We start from the raw sequence: 18881 nt of genomic DNA on the forward strand, positions 1-18881 counted from the left end.
GCACCTGGGTACTTATTTATATCTGTAGACCGCCCTTCACCCAAAGATCAAAAAAGAAACAAAAACAACCAAAATGATGACACAAAATGCATAATATTTTTCCCCCAATAAAAAATAGCAAAGAAAACTAGTTAACGCCTCCAAAAAAATTGCACGGCGAAGGGGCCTGCAGGGAATTCCAAAGCGAAAAGCTCCCGCCACAATAACGACAACGAAGAAGCGCCGTAACCGGAGACGCCGCGCGGCCCAGCTGATACCTTCGCTGTCCCGGGCAGCTGGGCGGTGGAACCGGAAGCAGGGGGCGGAGCCAGGGAGGGGCACACTCCCGCCCCGCCCTCCCGCGCGCGTGCGCAAACCCGCCGCCCGTGCGCTTTGACAACCTTCGGAGTGGCGCTCGCCAGGCCCGCGCGGTTGTTCCGTGAGGGGGCAGGTGAGGAGGAGGCTGCGCGGGGAGGGCGCCTTCCTAGGGCCTCCGCACCCTCGGGGGGGGGAGCTGGGTGGGCCTGGCGCTGCTTCGTCGCCGCGGGTCCGGGTGAGGTGGGGTAGGGTAGGATGGCGGCCGAGCTTGTAGGCGCTGAGGGAAGGCCCTCGTCCGTCGCCAGAGCGTCTGAGGCGGGGGGCGCGCGGCTGCGGTTGGAAAGAAGTTGGGCCCACGGCTCGGGGGGGGGAACGCAGTTGGAAGAGCTGGGGGGGTCCCCAAAACCGGCCCCCTCCACTGCTGCTCATCTCCTGCCTCTTCCCCTCCTCTACCTCTATCCCTCCCTTCTCCTCTTCCCCCACCCTTCTCCTTAACCCCACTTGTCCTCTCCCCTCCCCCTTTCCCTAATAATATTAATTAATTCCCTAATAATAGCAATTTTATTGTTTATACCCCAGCCACTCTGGTCGGCTTGCCCAGTGCCGGATTTATGTATAAGCTAAACAAGATATAGCTTAGGGGGCCCCCTCTCTTGGGGCCCCCAAAAAAAATTTAAAGGGGGAGAAAAACCTGGATGTACATTTCCAAAACATAAGATAAAAAACAAATAAAATAAAACCTACATACAGCAACAGTGGCAAATGGCTTGAGATACCTATGAGGTCCATAAATTACCATATAGCATATAATAACACAAAAAACAGCGACAATTTGTTGTTGACAAAGGACAGCTGGACTTATAAAGGGCCCCATTACCTCCAGTGGCGTAGGGCCGCATCAAACCTAAATCTGGCCCTGCTCACAGCATATATCAGAACACACTAAAACTTTTTTTAAAAAACAAAAAAGTTCCCAATACAGGGCTTCCCTTCTGCACTTCCTCCTCCCCCTGTTCTCTCCCATCCGCCTCCTCTCCCACTTCAGGCCTCTTCTCACCTAACCAGCCCAACATCACAGATACATGGCAATGTTGGAAAGCGGAGGGAGGGACAAGCTCTGTCAGGCCTGGCCCTGTGTTGATGCAGCTTGTTCCTCCGGGCACTGGCAGAGGAGGGAGTCAGGCGCAGGCAAGCCCTCAAAACAGTCCTGGCTGATGTGTCGATACATAGTCCAGGCCTGCTATCAACCCTCCCCTCTCCCCCCAACTCTCCCTGCCCCCCCCCGATGCCCAGGGCTTTGCAGGAGGGCACCCCTTAGCCAAGGGGCAGATCAGCAGGGTTGGAGAATCATACAGTTGGAAGCAATTTTGAGAGTCATCAGGATCCTCAGCTGAAGCATTCATGACAGATGGCCACCCAACCTCGGCCTGTATTCGCTTCTTCCCACTGTTCCCCATGGGACTGCAAATTCAAGGTTTAAATTGGCGGGGGGGAGTTTCCATTTGCAGCAGGGTTTTTTTAATTGCCATCGCTGCACCAAAAGTTATTTTCGTGTTGCTATATAGAATTGCCCACAGCTCTTGTGTTAAATACAGAGGGCTACATAACGGCCGAGTAAGGCAGGTCTTCATAGTTTTATTGTGCCAAGGGAATTATGTGCCATAGTTTTATTGTGCCAAGGAAATTATGATTATATATTTGTTTTATACCCAACCTTTTTACCCCAATAGAGGCTCAGAGATAAAAATAAGAACAGCTGAAGAAAGCATGGGAGGAGAAATCAGTTGAAAAGGATTATTCATTCATAGAACTAATACTATACGTATATATTAAAAGTCTGTTAAAATCTTATCTGCCATCCCCTTGGTGAACCTGCATGAGAGATTTTGCTCCCTGGGAACCAAGGCTTGGGAATTTATCCAGTGAGGTTCACTGTGAGGGGTTTGAATGTCAGGCTCTACAGTACTACAGCATCTCTTGGTGAGATTTGGGGGCTGAAATTAAATACAGTATGTGAAGGTGCTTAAGAAAGGTGTATTGTCTAGCCCCTTGACTTAACCCATCCACTCCAAGGAAATGGGACCAATTTGAGATCCTGCTTGAAGGTGAACTTTTATTGGTTGTCTGCTTCTAGTCACAAAGCTTCAGAACTTAAAACTGTAATTCTTTTATGAGCAGAAGATGCCTGCCGAAGAACATCAGCCGGAAGGAGGGAATCATGTTTCTATTGGGAGTGATTCAGGTAATACGGGACTAATGGAAGCCGAACAAAGAGGCCCTTTGCCTCCTAGTGAAGGTCACATGGGAGACCATCAGGAAGCTCTTGCCTTGGAAAGCAAGCTACCTGCAGCAGCAGGTCCGTCTTCTGGAGCACTGAGAAAGGGACCGCTGCTGCTCATCGACAGGCAGCAAATCCAGTCTGTGGCACGTGGTGCTCAGGCAGATGAACTCAGAGACCTGGAAGTTGATGTGTATGACCAGGAAGTATTGGAACAAGGAGTTCTTCAGCAGGTAGACAATGCAATAAATGAAGCAAACAAGGCGGTGCAAATTGCTGATGCAGAAAAAGAATACCAGTCTGTACTGGATGACTTGAGGTAAGATTCAACTGAGTCTTGCATGCGCAGACTGAAGTCTTCTCCCTCTCTTTGTGCTGTGCCCCCACCCCCCTTAAATCTGCTCGGGGGGGGGGGGGTTGGAGGAAAGTCCTGTTGCACAAATCAACCTTGTTCCCTGTGTGCATAGCCCTATTCCACCCTATTAATGGCACATTTGTAGAAGCCCCAGGACACATTTCATCAAGTAAACTAAAAGCCCTGTCCTAGTCATCTGCCAACATACTCCAAAATATATTTCAGTCCACTAAATGTCAACATGTTTATTTACGCAAATACTCAGAACCCAATCATTCTGGGTAGCCAGCTCAGAGAAAAATTTGAGTGAAATCACTGATCATTTATGCTAGGTAAGCCAGTGGATCTTCTCCAGTCTGGTTATGAAATAGCTTGTGGACCAGAGCTGGCAGAAGAAAACCTGAACAGTGCCCCATTAGTGGAATTACAAAGCATTGCCAAAACATCACAGCTTCATGGAAAGGAAGAAATGTTTTGCTCTCCTCATAATTGCTTACATGATTACCAGCCACAATTGCTACAATTTTAGACTGCTGTTGTGTTGCATTAAAGTCAGTGCATACTTTGTCATGAATTTTGTTAGGCTCAGGATTGCATTTGTAGCTGCTTTCTCTTGTATGAAAAGGATTTGAGCCTTGGGATATGGAAGGTTGGCAGTTCTGTTTTACTGAATTACTCTTCCTGCTTCATGCTAATACCCTAAAGCAGTGTTTCTCAACCAGTGTGCCTCCAGATGTTTTGGGACTACAACTCCCATTATTCCTGACCACTGGTCTTGCTAGCTAGGGATGATGGGAGTTGTAGTCCCAAAACATCTGGAGGCACACTGGTTGAGAAACACTGCCCTAAAGCAGGAGTGGGGAATCTTTTTCAGGTGAAGGGCCAGATTTTTACTCCCCCCCCCAACCCCTCAAGCCGTTTTGATAAGTGGGTAGGGCTGCCTACCTGTCAGTCACCTGATGTCAGGTGAGGTGCTTTCCATTACATGTGCAGTTTGAAATCAAGCCACATGGACAAATGCAGGGATTTGCAGGCACCACTGATCAAAGTTCAATTTACTCTAAAATACTGAATGTAAAGCAAGAATTGAAATATAAATAATTTCTAGTGAGATTTCATTGACCAAGTGTCTCCTCCTCCTCCTCCTGCTAGCACAGTAAAAATGTTTTAGGGACCATTGTTATATGATGGTCATATTTTCAAAGTTGCAGGTTTTGTGAGCATCTATTTTTCAGCTACTATTTATAGAAACAATATTGGGTTTTCAGTTTTGAACGTTGCCTTGTATTTGCGTTGAATATGCTTTTATCTGTATTCAGTTTTTGAAGCTACTCATTGGTGCTCAATAGATGATGATTAGGTTTGTGTTTTCAGGTCATGTACAACATCCTTGAAACAAATTGCTGCAATTATTGAGCAATTTACTCCACAAGCTGCCACTAATAAAGATATTAACCGAAAACTAGATTCTGTGAAGCGGCAAAAATACAACAAGGTAACGGGAAATTCCTTATTGTAAGACTGAAGTGTGTTAAATCATCTTTAAATCATTATTTTTAAGTTTGTATCTTAAAGAACTCTGTACAATTCTCACTGTAGCTAATCTGCTGGTTCTGGCTTCATGAGTCAGATTATTTTATTTTTCAACTAACTGCTGTAGGTGTAGGTTGCCGTTCCCTTAAGTTGTTTTGTACTTTAAACCCATTATCAGTAGTGAAGGGGAGGACTCTTCCTGTCAGATTATTTCTATTTCCTTCAGATGCAACAAATAGATTGGTTTGCCCCTAAGTCCAAGGACTTCCACTTGTGGAATGTTGGAATGGTGCCTTCCCCCATCCTATCCCCCCCCTGCACCCACCAAAATTGACTCAGAGTTGGGGTCAGGGGAACCCCAAGAACAGGGGGGGGCAGAGGGATTGTTCCATCTGGCAAGATGGAATGTTCCTCATAGCATGACATTAAATTCTACCAATTGTATCAGTGCTGGGACATCTGTGTAGGCTCTGTGTTGCCTTCTGGGCTTGGTTCAAGTTGAAGTTATGAACCATAAATCCTTCAGGGGTTTGTAGAAAGAGGGGCATTCTCTTGGCTGTCTTCTGTCATGGAATACTGTTCTCCTAGATGAGTCTTTCCATACTTTGTGTGCTCCAGAAGTTTGGGATTACAGTTCCCATCAGCACCAGCCTTGTTGCCTGGTGCAGATGCAAGTTGTAGTCCAGAACATCTGGCAGGCATCAGGTTGGGCAAAGCTGCACTAAACACATAATATCTTATTTTCAGTGTGTTCTAAGAATTTGTTTTTTAAAACTCGGCTTTAAGTAAAATGTGGGTTGTTTTAGGGTTCTATGTGTTTGTAGTTGGCCCAATTGTTTTATTTGTAAAAAATATGCAAACATGTTTTTATATTTCTTTTTACATTTATACATATCAAATGCAAATTGTTCACCTAAGAAGTAGATGTTGTTGTTTTTTCCTTCCCCCTTAGGAATTGAACAAAAACTTAAGTGAGCTTTACAGATTATGTTTATGAAGCAAGTACTGTTCCCATTCTGTCTTGCTATTTGTTGTCATCATTGAGAACATAGGGTTGAATCCTACTAAGTCATACTCAATTGAACTCGGTGGACATGACCAATTTAAGCCCATTTATTTTAATAGGTCTTCTCACAGCATGAATAACTGGATATAACCCAGATAATTTGCTACTCTGTTTTAACTGTATTCTCTCATGATTTCAGGAGCAGCAGTTGAAAAAGATCAAAGCAAAGCAAAGACGCCTTCAAATAATTATTGGAGAAGAAATTTCTGGTGAAATAGATGGTGTTGACTTTGAGGAAGATGTCGGTAAGGAAAATGATAATTTATTTGGGTCATCTTGGTATAATACTTTGATTTGGAATCAACTTTTAATATTATGCTTGGAAAAATACACCAAGTTTATTATTGAAGTTTATTAACGTCAATGAGTTGTGTGTGTTTTTTTAGAGAGATTTAGCACTCTTTAATTTTCTGCACCTGCAGAATTGCTCATCTGAGCACTCGTATGGGAATCTTCATGGATGAAAATAAATCTTGGTTCAGTTCAGAAGGGATGGTTGTTCTTTAGAATCACTAGAGCTTTGCTCTTAATAAATTGAAACTGTTAATCAAATTAGCTGAGCTGCAAAAAAAATGTTTTAAGTTGACAAATACCATGATTGAATTACATCTTTCAGTGAAGTGCTATCAATCAACATACACAATTTTTAATATGTGGAAAGAAAATTATGTGCAGTAAACACAAGCACAACAGTATGTCTTGCATTGTTGTTAGAGCTGTTACTTTTTGTTCCTCACAGCTCCAGCTGGGGTCTCCCACCTTTTAAGTATCAATGAACATTGGCTATTAAATTAGAGAACCAAAGCTTTGCAAAGATATTGGAAGTTTTGCCCTTATGTCTTGTCAGTCCTTTCCATTTTCCCTTTCTGCTCTGTTGAAAGCATTCTTACTGAGATTTCTGATGCTGCTCCTTTTATTTTTATTCATTTTTTATAGAATGTATATACCACCCTTCTCATTCAATTGCAGCACTCATGCTGATTTACAGCAATAAAAATGTTACAATCTCATGATACAACAACAATAAAAAACATATTAAACAGAGTTTAGTTCAGCAGATAAAATCACCACAGAAAAGACAATCTGCACAGCAAGACAGAAGTTTGTCAGAATAGAAAAGTCTTCACCAAACAGGAGAAGACGGAATAGGAAAGGCCAAATGTACCTCATCAGGTGGTCTTGGTGCAGCCACTGAAAAGGCCTTGTCTCTCCTAATCATGCGCCCATCACAGTTGGAACACACCAAAGGGCCTCTCTACTGGATCTTAGGGGGTGGGCAGGCTGATGCAGGAGGAGACAGTCCTCAAAATAACCTGAACCCAAGCCATTTAGGGCTTTAAAGCTAAACCAACACCTTTAATTGTGCTCTGAAACAAATTGGGAACTAATACAGTTGTTGCAGAGTAGGGGTCATACGGTCCTGAGGGCAAGCACCCATTGACATCCTAGCTACTGCATTCTGTACCAATGGAAACTTCTCTAGGACCCTTGAAAGTAAGTCTGGTGTAGACTACATTGTTGGCATCTGTCTGTTTCAAGAGACAATGAAGTGTGTCTCCGGAGGTGAAGTCATATGCTGCATTAGCAGCCCTGAAGTGACCTCCCTGGAGCACAAGCCTGAACAGTGTGTATGGAGGTCCTGAGCTGCGCAGAGATCGATCTCCCACTCAGCTTTGCTGATGTGGTCCAAGGAAAAGCAGAGAAATATGTTTGGCACCAGGTTAGCTGCAGGAGTTGCTGGAGGCATACAAGGTGCCATCTAACCACCATAGGGTGTCCACTTCGGATTTGTGTTTACTCTTTTCTTCTCCCGAAGATATCCCGCAAGGCAGTGGAGGCTTAGGATCAGAGTTTTCCTTCTAGATGGGCTGCCTTTCCAGGTTGACTTCCCTCTGGGCTACATGGTTGTTTAGTCGTTTAGTTGTGTCCGATTCTTCATGACCCCATGGACCATAGCACGCCAGGCACTCCTGTCTTCCACTGCCTCCCGCAGTTTGGTCAAACTCATGTTAGTAGCTTCGAGAACACTGTCCCACCATCTCGTCCTCTGTCATCCCCTTCTCCTAGTGCCCTCAGTCTTTCCCAGCACCAGGGTCTTTTCCAGATCTTTTACCATAATCCAATTTAGAAGTAACTAAGATGTGTGCTATCATGGCCAGGTTTGATTCAGGAACATGTGCATCTTGTACACCAGCATAAGTTGGGCAAAAGTGCTCCTAGCCACAGCCAGGGCATACAAATCCAAAGTCAAATCCACGAACACCCCCCAGACTGTAAGCCTATTTCTTCAAGGGGCATACTAGCGCATTCAAAACTTTTTGAATCCTTCTAACAGAGTCCATTTCTCTCCTGGCCATGAGTACTTCTGCCTTTTCTGGATTATACTTCAATTAATTGACCCTCATCTAGCCAATTATTCCCCCAGAATTTAGGGTCCCAGCAGCTTCCTTGGTATTAGACAAAAAAACAGAAATACCAGTATTTCTGCTTGTTATCAGCATATTGATGGCAATGCACCCAGATCTGTGGGTGGTCTCCCTCAGTGGGAGGGAGCTGACCCCAACTTCAGGAACTGACCCCAAAGAAAATGTATTGGTCTTCTGTTTCTTCTATGCCAGGGGTAAGCAAACTTTTTCAGCAGGGGGCAGGTCCACTGTCCCTCAGACCTTGTTTGGGGGGGGCGGACTATATTTTGAAAGAAAAAGAAAGAACGAAATAACCCAGAGATGCATTTTAAATAAAAGGACACATTCTACTCATGTAAAAACACCAGGCAGGCTCCACAAATAACCCAGAGATGCATTTTAAATAAAAGGACACATTCTACTCATATAAAAACACGCTGATTCCTGGATCCGGCCCCCGGGCCTTAGTTTGCCTACCCATGTTCTATGTGTGCTGTCTCACCATGTGCTCCAAATAGATTATTTGGCTTCTGGTACCACTTTTACAACGATGACTCCTAGATGTCTGTCTTCTCCCACTTTCAGTCCTATAACTTCTTTCATTTAAGCATCTGTAAGAGCCACCCGTCTGTCTGCATCTATTGCTATTTTTTCTCCATTCTCTTTCTTTCTCCCGCCCCCACCCCTTTTGTCAAGTCTCTATGTTGGTTTCTGGCCATTTTGTGCATTGGCTTACTCTCTTTACATTTATATTTTCCCCACCTCTCTGCCCTGTGTTCCTCCTATAAAGCACAAGGATAGAACAAATCTGTTGTGGGGGGGGGAGTCATGTATAGATCTTTTTAATCTTTGGGGGGTTTGTGTTTCATAGAACCTGGTCCCTCATCACTTGGGAGCATGCTTATGCCAGCCCAGGAAACTGAATGGGAGAACCTCATCCGAACTGGTCAGATGACTCCATTTGGAACAAAGATACTCCAGAGCCAAGAGAAGAAGCCCCGTCGGATAATGTTAGATGAAGAAGCTGGTTTTGAAAAATACTTGGCGGATCAAGCAAAACTCTCATTTGAAAGGAAGAGGCCTTCAGTTCGTAAGGGGACCAAGAAGAAAGCTCCCTCGCAGAAGAATTTGGTCAAAACTCCAGTATGTCCTGTAAAAGGCAAAGGAAGCGAGAGTAAAAGCCGGCCCAAAACAGACAGCCGTTTGAAGAAGCACATGAGAAAGCTTCAGAACCACGTTCTTAAGATTCAGGCCAAGGCCAGACTTCCTAAGGGCAATGAGATACAGGGAGAGGAGCAACAGGAGAACAGTGAGGAGTCGGAATACAGGCCTGATGAGGAAGAGCTTGGTAGTCTGGATGGGGAAGATGATTTTTTTCAAGAAGATGATGGTGACGATTATGAAGTGAAACCTTTGCCAAGGAGAAAGAAATTTTCATTAACACGCGAATTTCAAGAAGATTTTGGGGATGATGACTTTTTCCCAAGCTCTGATGAAGAGGAGGATGATATTGCTGGGAAAAGGAGAATTAAACAATGTAGAGATGATGGCGATGAAGACTACTATAAACAAAGGTTAAGGTTAGTAAAAAAAACAACAACACCCACCCAAATATTTCTCGTGGTAATTCCAGTTTTTTTAATACATACAAAAACTAGACTTGTATGCCTCCTATATTTTAGAACTAACAGCTGGGGAACAGAAGATCCTAAAAATCAGAATATGTTATGGTTTCATTTTTTCCTTGGAGAGCTCTTTTTATCCCAATGAAATAATTAGATGTATATGCCCAGTCAGTGCAAAAAAAGGCATGGATATTGTAATGTATGAATGACTAACAGGGTACTCTATAAGTAAACATATATCATTAAATATGATGGTTCAAAGTACAGTACCCAATGGGCAGAATTTCATCTTCAAACAGGGTAAAGGCTGTTCTGCCCTTTTGCTGCTTCTATCTATTCCTTTGATTGATTGCTTCAAAAAGTCCTAGCATAAGTGTTTGTAGTGATTTGCAGCCCGTGTTAGTTGTGCAGCTCCACTATTAGGTGATTGTGATGCCACACCACTCAGAAATGGCATGAAGTCTGTTGTGCTGGATAAGTTGTGCTTACTCAAAGGATTAGGCTTTTAGAAAAGTGAAAGTGAATGCACTTGTTTTTTTAAAAAATCAAAAGACTTAATTTAAAATAAACCACATGTTGTTGTTTTGATAATTAATCTACCTTGTCACAGAATAATTTTTATTCCAAAATTGACCCATTCTTGGGCTGGTAGAAGGCAGAATTGTGAGACCTTTGAAACTATTTAAAAGAAAAATCATGTTCTCCTAATCTAGGCCCCCGATGAGAAGAATCAAACTGATTCCTTTTGGCTGGAGAAATAATAACCTTTCTGAGAGATGGACTAAAGAATTAATAAATGTATTAATCTGTAAAATATTTGCTATTTTATTGAATGAAGCTCAACTTTTTTCCATTGACTTAGCTCAATATTAAATCATTTTTAATTCAGAGTTTTCATCAAGAGTAATTTATTTTGATTGAAAGTTTTAATATGATTCACAATTTAAATCCATCCAGACAAGTTTTTTTAATAACGTTAAGATCGTAACAATTTATCCCTGCTAAAGTCATACATTTCCTGCAGTTGCTTAAGTTACAATAAAAGCCTAAATGAATTTTAGAAATATCAATAATTGTAATTGCCACCAAAACATCATATCTCCTAAAATTTCATAGCTCTAGTTATTGTAGCTGTTAAACTGCAGCTGCCCACATTGACGTTCTTGTACTTGCATTCCCCAGGTGATCTGTACTGTGGGAAATGCTGCTAGGAGATAAAGTGGAGTGAATTTGCTAAAGGAATGGCATTTGCTTACACTTGCATCTTATTCCTTGTCAGTTATAGTTGTTGATAAAAACAACTGAATGAGTGTCTGGCAAGTTTCACCCCCAAATGACGGATGCAGTCCTCCTGGATTGCTCGATTGAGCATTTTGCTGTGTGGGGAGTCCCACGTACTTCAAAAGGCAGAAAATGAGTTTTCTTTCCACAGCGAAGCTTTCAAGATTGTATCTGGGAGATGGTCCTGCATCGAGGTGAAAATATTATGCTTGTAAAGCTTGACAGTGAGCCAGCTGTGATTCTCCTCTGAACATCTGAAGCACAAGGCCAATTAAAAGTTTGTGGTTCCAGAGGGAGAACATGCAAAGAGGGGGACTCTGTAGTAGTTCTGCCTTGTCATTTTTCTGTGGCAGATTGTTCCGAGGGAGAGGGGGCCCTCATTTTAGGAAGAAAGGTGTGAGAGCGAGGGAGGCAGTTTACTTCTCTTAGTATGCCCAAGTGTGGATAGGAAATTGGAGGCTGCATATTAGATTGGTTTGAATGCCATTGCCTTAAGTACTGCAGGTTTTTTTAAAAAAACATTTCTAATATTCATAACCCACTTTATTGTGTGCAAAAATTTCCAAAATGGCTGCCAGTAAAACCATTGGCAATTCCAGTATAATGAAACAGACGTTGTAAGAACAAGATCATAATAGCAGTAGATTGGACAAGTAAAACATAAAAGCAGCATTAACCAAAACGCCTAGTAACAGCAGTTGAGACCATGGGTTGATTCCACCCCTAATACCCCCTGAAAAGCCCCAGAAGGTTGGGGGACTGTTCCAAATGATATGGGAAGTGATGTTGGAGTCTGAAGAGGAATTAGCAAAAATGGCGTCCCTCTTTCCTCCAGCAGAAGCCTCTGCTGGATCTCTGTCTCTTCTGCAAACAAAGCGAGCCTTTCCGCTTTGCAGAAGGCCAAATCTGGACCCGTCCCAATGATTTCAGTAGGCATGCTTATTTATCATATGCGAGCGTAACTTTGTTATTACGTATGTAAGATGTGTTGCTTTTAGATCATGGTGGGTGAAAATTAAAATAAGATAAACTGTGGCTTACATCAGGCATAGGGAAACTTTTTAAATTTCCTGGGGGTTCATATCCGTGGAGGGTGCAGCCAGATGCAAAAGCTGTTTCTTCAAGCCTAATATTTCCATCCAAATTGTGGCACGGGTTTGTCCATGTCTGGGGAATGCATGTCCCTCCAAAGGTTTCCCAATGCTCCAGTTGATTTTTGATAAAAACCACCCAATTTGTTCAAGTCTAATTGCAGTGGGGGGGGGGAGTTTGGGGTTTGCTGTGAAACAGATGAGAAAGTGCCTGGGGGCCAGTGGTTTTTCCACCCCTTTGCTTGGAATTTGTTGCAGTTGTTGTTCTGCTGATCCATCCTCTTGCCACAGTGTGTGGTCTACTGGTTAGAGTGTCAGACTAGGGCCTGGGAGACCACGGTTCAAATCTCTACCCAGCCATGAAGTTCTTTGAGTGACCTTGGACCAGTCACTGCCTCCCAGCCCAAACTTACCTCCCAGGGTTGTTGTGGGGATTAACTGAAGAGCAGGGAGAACACCTTGAGATGCTTGGAGGAAAAATAAATTATTTAGCCATGAATCCAAATGGTACATCAACCCCACCCCCTTATATGTGTGGGGAGCTACTTTGATTTGTCCCACTGTTTGGACCACCAAGTGCCACCGAGAAGAGAGAGTGTTTCTCTACCTGTGAATGGCTGGTGGGGCTGGATTCCAACTTCCACCTTGGAGGACCACATTTTTCCTCCACTAGTTTCATTAGGAAGAGAGGTGCCTTATTCTAGCCCAGCCTCTTGGGCAAATTATATCCAAATTAAAACAGGTCCTGCCTCCAGCTGGTCAGAGTAAGGAGCTCCTTGTGGCGTGGCCCGTTATCTGATGAAACAGGGAAAGACAGTTCACTGATAAGGAAAATCCATGATTTTGGTGCAGATGCCTAATCTCCAGCATCATCCTGGCTCTGCTCACTGAGACTTGTAGCTCTAATGGCATATGTTTAATCTGCCGCAGAGGCAGCGATTAGAGCGACCCCCACACAACTCATAAAAAGCCCGATCGGAAGAGTAACTCATTGTCTCAATTTACAAAATGAGAATGATCATTAAGGGATTCTTGGCTGTCTGAAATGGAAAATATATTATGCTTCAGAAACACAAACTATATTAAATACCCAGCTTGGTTCCTGAATATGTTTGGAAAAATCAGATTGTGATCTGTTGTGAGCTGCATGTTTGAAGTGCCTGGCTGCACTTTTGTTCAAATAGGGAGGGGGGAGAACTGTGTAAGTCATCTTGAGCTCCTTGGAGGAAGGGCATGTTATAAATGTAATAATAAATAAATAAATAAAATGTTTTCAGAAGCCCATATTTAAAGATGGATGAACTCCAATTACCCAGGCATTAATAAGACAACCTATAGGTTTTATGTTGCATTGACTTCAGGATTCATGAAACCCCTTTTCAACTTTTGTCCACTTTCAGGCATCACATTTTCTAGCAAGAGAATGCAATAAATGGAAAATGAACTCTGTCTAAATTCCATCCTGCATTAATTAAAAGGATACGGAATCACAGCGAGGAGGGCAGGAATAAGGCAAAGATCCAGTAAGGATTATTGGACCGAAGGAGGCCTGTTATTCTCAAAGTGATGCATTATTGTCCAAAGGGGACTTCAGCCCAGCTCTCCTGCATTTATGATCAATTATCATTTTAATTCTTAATATTGTAGGTTTCCATTTGTAGACACGGCCTGGTTAAAATTAAATCCAAATCTAAGCATTTTAAACCAATGCTTACAATTTCTTAACAACAAACTCACTTGGTTCAAACGTATCAGGAAACTGGAGAACAAGTCATAGGGCATCCTTTCTTGAGAGTGCAGCAGGGGAAAGTAATCTGGCAGTTAGACTTGGAAAGAAAAACTAAAGTGTTTTCTTCAAGATTAATTGCTGAGAGAATTCTGTGTGCATGTGGGTGACCATGCACACCTCTGGTGTATGTTCCCTAGAGCAGTCATGGCCAAACTTGGCCCTCCAGATGTTTTGGGACTACAACTCACATCATCCCTAGCTAACAGGACCAGTTAGGCTGGAGGAAAGTTCACCACTGCTGTAGGGTGATGTGAAAGCCCTTCAGCAGGTGATAACGGATTAAGATGAATACTTCACAAAAGGAGATAGCTCTCATCACAGCGGTTTGGTGGCTCCGTAACTAGTTTAAATAATAGCCTTGCTTCACAGTGGTATCAACCTATGTGATTTTGCCAATACGTTTGGACCAGCAGCACTCCCCATTCTGTTAGCTGCTGTTGATGTTTAGCTTATGGGTGTCTAGCATGACAGCCTATCAGTATTCCAGTCTCCTGCAAATGCACTATGGTCGATTTGCTAGAGGAAGTAGACATTTGGAAGCACTCAAAATCCTTGTAAAAACATAAATGATTCACTAATCCTGCTTGCATCTCTTGCACAAAATAAAATAGTTTTCTAACAAGTAATAAATCAGAGCTTTTAATTGCGCACTTTAATATGCTTCCATTGGGTTTTAGTTGATGTATCAATTGTTTTCTCAGTGACTTTATTGTCATCGCAAAACCTGGAAATAGCAGCAATATTCACTATTTATCCTTTACCTCTTTATTTGTTGGTATTGATGGCTCTTTGTTGTGGCTGTATGACACTTGAGTATTGTTTGCTAAATGCTCCTTCACCTTTTCTGTTTGCTTGGCGGATTTCATTCAGACATTGGGCACACAGGTAATCTGTCGCAGTTGGTGGTAAAATGGTTGCCAGCTTCATGAATGATACCTTTAGCTGGCCATGCGAAATGTGTGAAATATTATTTCTTGCTCTTCGGCATTTTACATACCAACTGACAAATTAAAATCAGTTAAACGTTTATACAATCAACACTCAGCTAAATAAATTCAGAAGCAGCGCTGGCACAACAGTTACCATAGAACCAGCATAAAATCCTTAAAAAGCAGTATGGAATCCATAAACAGAACTAAAACCTAGCAAGGGGGAACGCATAGGAGGCTGTCTTAAACCAAGTCTGACTGTGGGTGTGTCTAGCTCAGCATTGTCATTACTTGCCGGCAGTGGCACTCGAGGAATCTTTCCCAGTCCTACCTGGCAACACTCGGGCTTGAATCAGGGATGTTCTGCACACAAGCATGTCTGCTACCACAGATCTTTAGCCCTTTCCCAAGCATTTGGATAGCTCAGTCGGTAGAACATGAGACTCTTCCTCTCAGGGGCATGGGTTCAAGTCTCATGTTGGGCACAAAGATTGCATTGCAGGGGTTTGGACTTGATGACTCTCGTGGTACCTTCCTCCCAACTCTGCAGTTCTATGATTATATTGTTTAAAAGTTCCGGGAGAATACAGGAGAGAGGCCAGTTTTGTTGCAACCAGGGTACTCCTTACCTTACCACCAACATTAAAACTCAGCTCATACACAAACATAGTACCCATTTTCCTCTTAGTAAATGAATTTGAATCACTCTTTGGCAGAGTCTTTTGGAGCAACTTTATTCTCTCTTGACCATGCTTGTCTTAACTAGAACAGGAACATCTGGTCTCCCATACGTCGTTGGACTACAACTCCAATCAGCCCCAATCAGCATGGCCAATATGGGAAATGATGAGCTTTATATTTTAACATACTGAAGGCCATGAATTTCCCATCTCTAGGCTAGAGTTTAGGGTATTTGACAATGTCTGAACCCCTGTCTGCTGTAGCAGAGACTGGAACTTCTGTCAACATTTTGCAAATGGTTTATTTTTATTTTGCTTGGGAAAGTCATATTAAATGTATCTGTCTTCAGACAAGCTGAAGCTCATCTGAAAGAAGGATTGCTGATCAGGTTGTTTACACATTCCTGACTTTAACTCTGGCAAACAAATATCACAAGCTTTTGAATTGTTTTCCAAAACATTTAAAAATAATGTTTTACCAAATGGTGGGGTGTAGCAAAAAAAAGGAAAAAAGCAAAAGCTCATAAGCTGCTTTCAACTCTTCTGAATCTGGTTGCTGCAGGTGAATTTCTGTTTCTAATCTGGAGGGAATATATATTGGAGGGAAATGACATGCCATGTTCGTGGTGGTGCTCCCTGAGAAATTCCCTTCTGTATAGTGAAATAGTGTTAGTTTGAAGTAAGTGTCTCCCACTCTTCCTTCCACCCACCTTTTTCTACTGGGTGCAGGCTCCAGCTGGGGAAAGTATGCAGGACACAGAAAGTTTTGGTAAGGATGGGACTGAACTGTACAATGGATTGATCACCTCCCATTGAAGTTGGATTTGCACTGCCATCTTAAATCATCACCACACTCTCCCATGCTGTAGCATGTTGTCATCCTGTTGTACAGAATGATCCTATTTGGCTATTTTCCCCATAACAAATGTCTTCTAAAGGCTGTATAGCAGTGTGCGCAATAGATTGATAAATTATGCCGACATTTAATTTGCCTCGAACTTTTGTTGGGTTTAGTGATTCAGTTAACTGTGTTAAATGTCTCGCAAACATATTTTGTATCCAGATACTATAAAAAAAGCTCTCCCTCTTTCCCCCAACCACCCATTTTTTCTTATGTTTCTCAATTTAAACACATAAACCTGCTGAATTCAGCCAAAGGCCCGTCTAGTGCAGCATGCTGTTCTCGCAGTGGCCAACCAGATGCCCACAGGAAGCCTGCAATTTGTAGACCACTACTTTGTAGAGTGCCTTACAGTCATTCTCACTTCTTTATATCCCTCCTGTAGGAAAGCCAGCCAGAGAGTGCTTTACCTTGCCCAAGGCATAAGCACTTAAGCTCAGCTGGAATTTGAGCCCAGGTTTCTAATGTCAACATCTCCTAGCTGCCTAAGCTAACGCTGGCGATTAAATGGTGATTCTTCTTGTAATTTCAGGAGGTGGCACAAGCAACAACTGAAAGACAGAGAGGAGCGGCAGAAGACTGGGGAAGATTCAGATGATAGCGATGCTGAATTTGCTGAGGGTTTTAGAGTTCCAGGTTTCCTTTTCAAAAAACTTTTCAAGTATGTATATTAAAGTAGCGAACAACAATTCATTGCTATACAGTGGTACCTCGGTTTATGAACACAATTGGTTCCGGAAGTCTGTTCATAAACTGAAGCATTCATAAACTGAAGCGAACTTTCCCATTGAAAGTAATGGAAAGTGGATTAATCTGTTCCAGACGGTCCGCGGAGTACTTAAACTGAAGCGTTCATAAACTGAAGTGAACTTTCCCATTGAAAGTAATGGAAAGTGAATTAATCCGTTCCAGATGGGTCCGCGGCGTTCGTAAACCGAAAATTCATAAACCGAGGTATTCGTAAACCGAGGTTCCACTGTAAGTGGTTTGCTAATGTATCAGTACAAACTGGAAAAGTAAACCGAGTAGCTAAAGTGTATTATGGCATTCTGCAGCCAACTGAAGAACTTGAATTCCATTGCAGTTATATGTTTGTGTTGTGTTGTAGCTGCCAAAACTGCATAGGACATCTGTCCATTCTACACAAGCATAGTCAGTGTGTAAAGCAGAGAGATCACTCCATTCACTCCACTAGTCTTTCCATTTAGTCCTTTAGCAAATGATTCAAGCAGCGTAGCTCGTGAGCTGCCTGGCTGTAACACCTCATTGAGCATGGTGGTCTTGAGCAATCTTTATCGCTTCCCTGGAACTCACAGCTTGGTTAACAGGTTCCTCACCAACTGCTGGTGGACTTGAGGGTGTGTTATGCTGCTGTAACCATAATCTAAAAATGGATCTATGATTAGAGAAACCCAAAGAGAATTCAACCAAGCCGGGCAACTAAAATATGAATTTTGGTATGATAGCTGCCCCTAATGAAGGGTATCCCCTTGCAAGCATGAGTCAGCTGGCAAAACTTCCTGAGTGGTTAAAAAGATCAATTGCGTTGAATGATTTGTCTGACATGCAATTTAAAAGATGAGATCTCCCCAGCAGGAAAGGGAGGTTGCCATCATTAAGCATTAGAGGCTCCTCTGACCACATTGGAGCGCAAAGATGGCAGCGGTGAATCCCCATGCAGATTGATCAACTCCCAGTTAGTTTTTTCCTGGCTCTTAATTTTTTCTCAGGAGATCTTCTGAAAACTTTATCCTTTTCTAGGGTTTGTTTTCATTGAAGTTGAATGAGGGCAGTCCTGAGGCTCTTTTTTCAAGAGTCCTTGAAAGCTCCATTTTAGTTTCTATGCTTTGCAGTTTCAAAAATAAATTTGGAAAAGAGAGGCTAGAAATGGGAGAGTAGAAAGCGGCTCGCCCATTTCTCCTCCCAACGCTCAAGCATTCTGTTTGTATATCAAGTAATAATAGAATAAAGATCTATACCAGTTGCAACCTACTGTGTCTCTCTGACAAGACTATGAAATATGCTAAATTCTATGCAGTTAAGAGGCACTTTTAAGTCATAGAGAGCTACAAGAGACCACGAGGAAGAAGCCAAAACTTGTTTATGTGACTCTGGTAGGTCCTATTGGGTGTCTTTTTTAAAATGGGGAATTTGCTCTGTTCTTTTTTAGGCTTTTCTCTGCACCTAGGGCTAGAATGGCAGGCCCAGAGCTCAATGTTGGAGTCCATCTGGTATGTGAGGATAGATGGACTATATCCCTTCCCATGATGCTCTGCTTGCTGCTGCTCTTCTCTCCCTTGCATGAGTTTAGCTTCTCAGTTAGGGTACGTTGCAGAGAATGAAATGAGCAAGGACTCCCGTGCCTTGTTCACTCTCGGCAAGAACTCACATTGCCATCTTGCAGAAGGGAAAGAAAAGACTCTGCCACACTTACCTGCTCCTCTAGCAATCACACTGGTTGCTCAGCGTTGTACATCCCACACCCCATGTGAAGAACTGCTTTCTTTTGCAATATTAATATCAAGGGGAGAGTGGTCTTCTGTATCCTTGTGCCTAGTGAAGTGAAAATGTTAAGAAATAGCTTGTTGAGGGATGTGGAATCTACAAAAGGCACCCTTCCAACTGTAAATGTGAGAAAGGGGGCAATGGTT

General features: G+C 42.7%; 1 protein-coding gene across 3 annotated transcripts in view; it reads left to right on the forward strand.

Annotated features, from left to right (window-relative positions):
- Positions 1 to 362: 362 nt before the first annotated feature.
- ERCC6 (ERCC excision repair 6, chromatin remodeling factor) overlaps positions 363 to 18881 on the forward strand; it is a 51302-nt gene continuing 32783 nt past the window's right edge. For all 3 annotated transcript variants that reach the window (XR_004693885.2, XM_035137758.2, XM_035137760.2), the window contains exons 1-6: positions 363 to 430; positions 2476 to 2894; positions 4305 to 4425; positions 5669 to 5774; positions 8806 to 9514; positions 16763 to 16891. Coding sequence is in view for 2 of the 3 variants with exons in the window: in XM_035137758.2 (XP_034993649.2) it covers positions 2479 to 2894; positions 4305 to 4425; positions 5669 to 5774; positions 8806 to 9514; positions 16763 to 16891 (1481 nt within the window). In the remaining variant the exon portion in view is untranslated. The remainder of the gene's footprint in view (positions 431 to 2475; positions 2895 to 4304; positions 4426 to 5668; positions 5775 to 8805; positions 9515 to 16762; positions 16892 to 18881) is intronic.

Source organism: Zootoca vivipara, chromosome 5 (assembly GCF_963506605.1).
Source record: "Zootoca vivipara chromosome 5, rZooViv1.1, whole genome shotgun sequence".
NCBI lineage: Eukaryota > Metazoa > Chordata > Lepidosauria > Squamata > Lacertidae > Zootoca > Zootoca vivipara.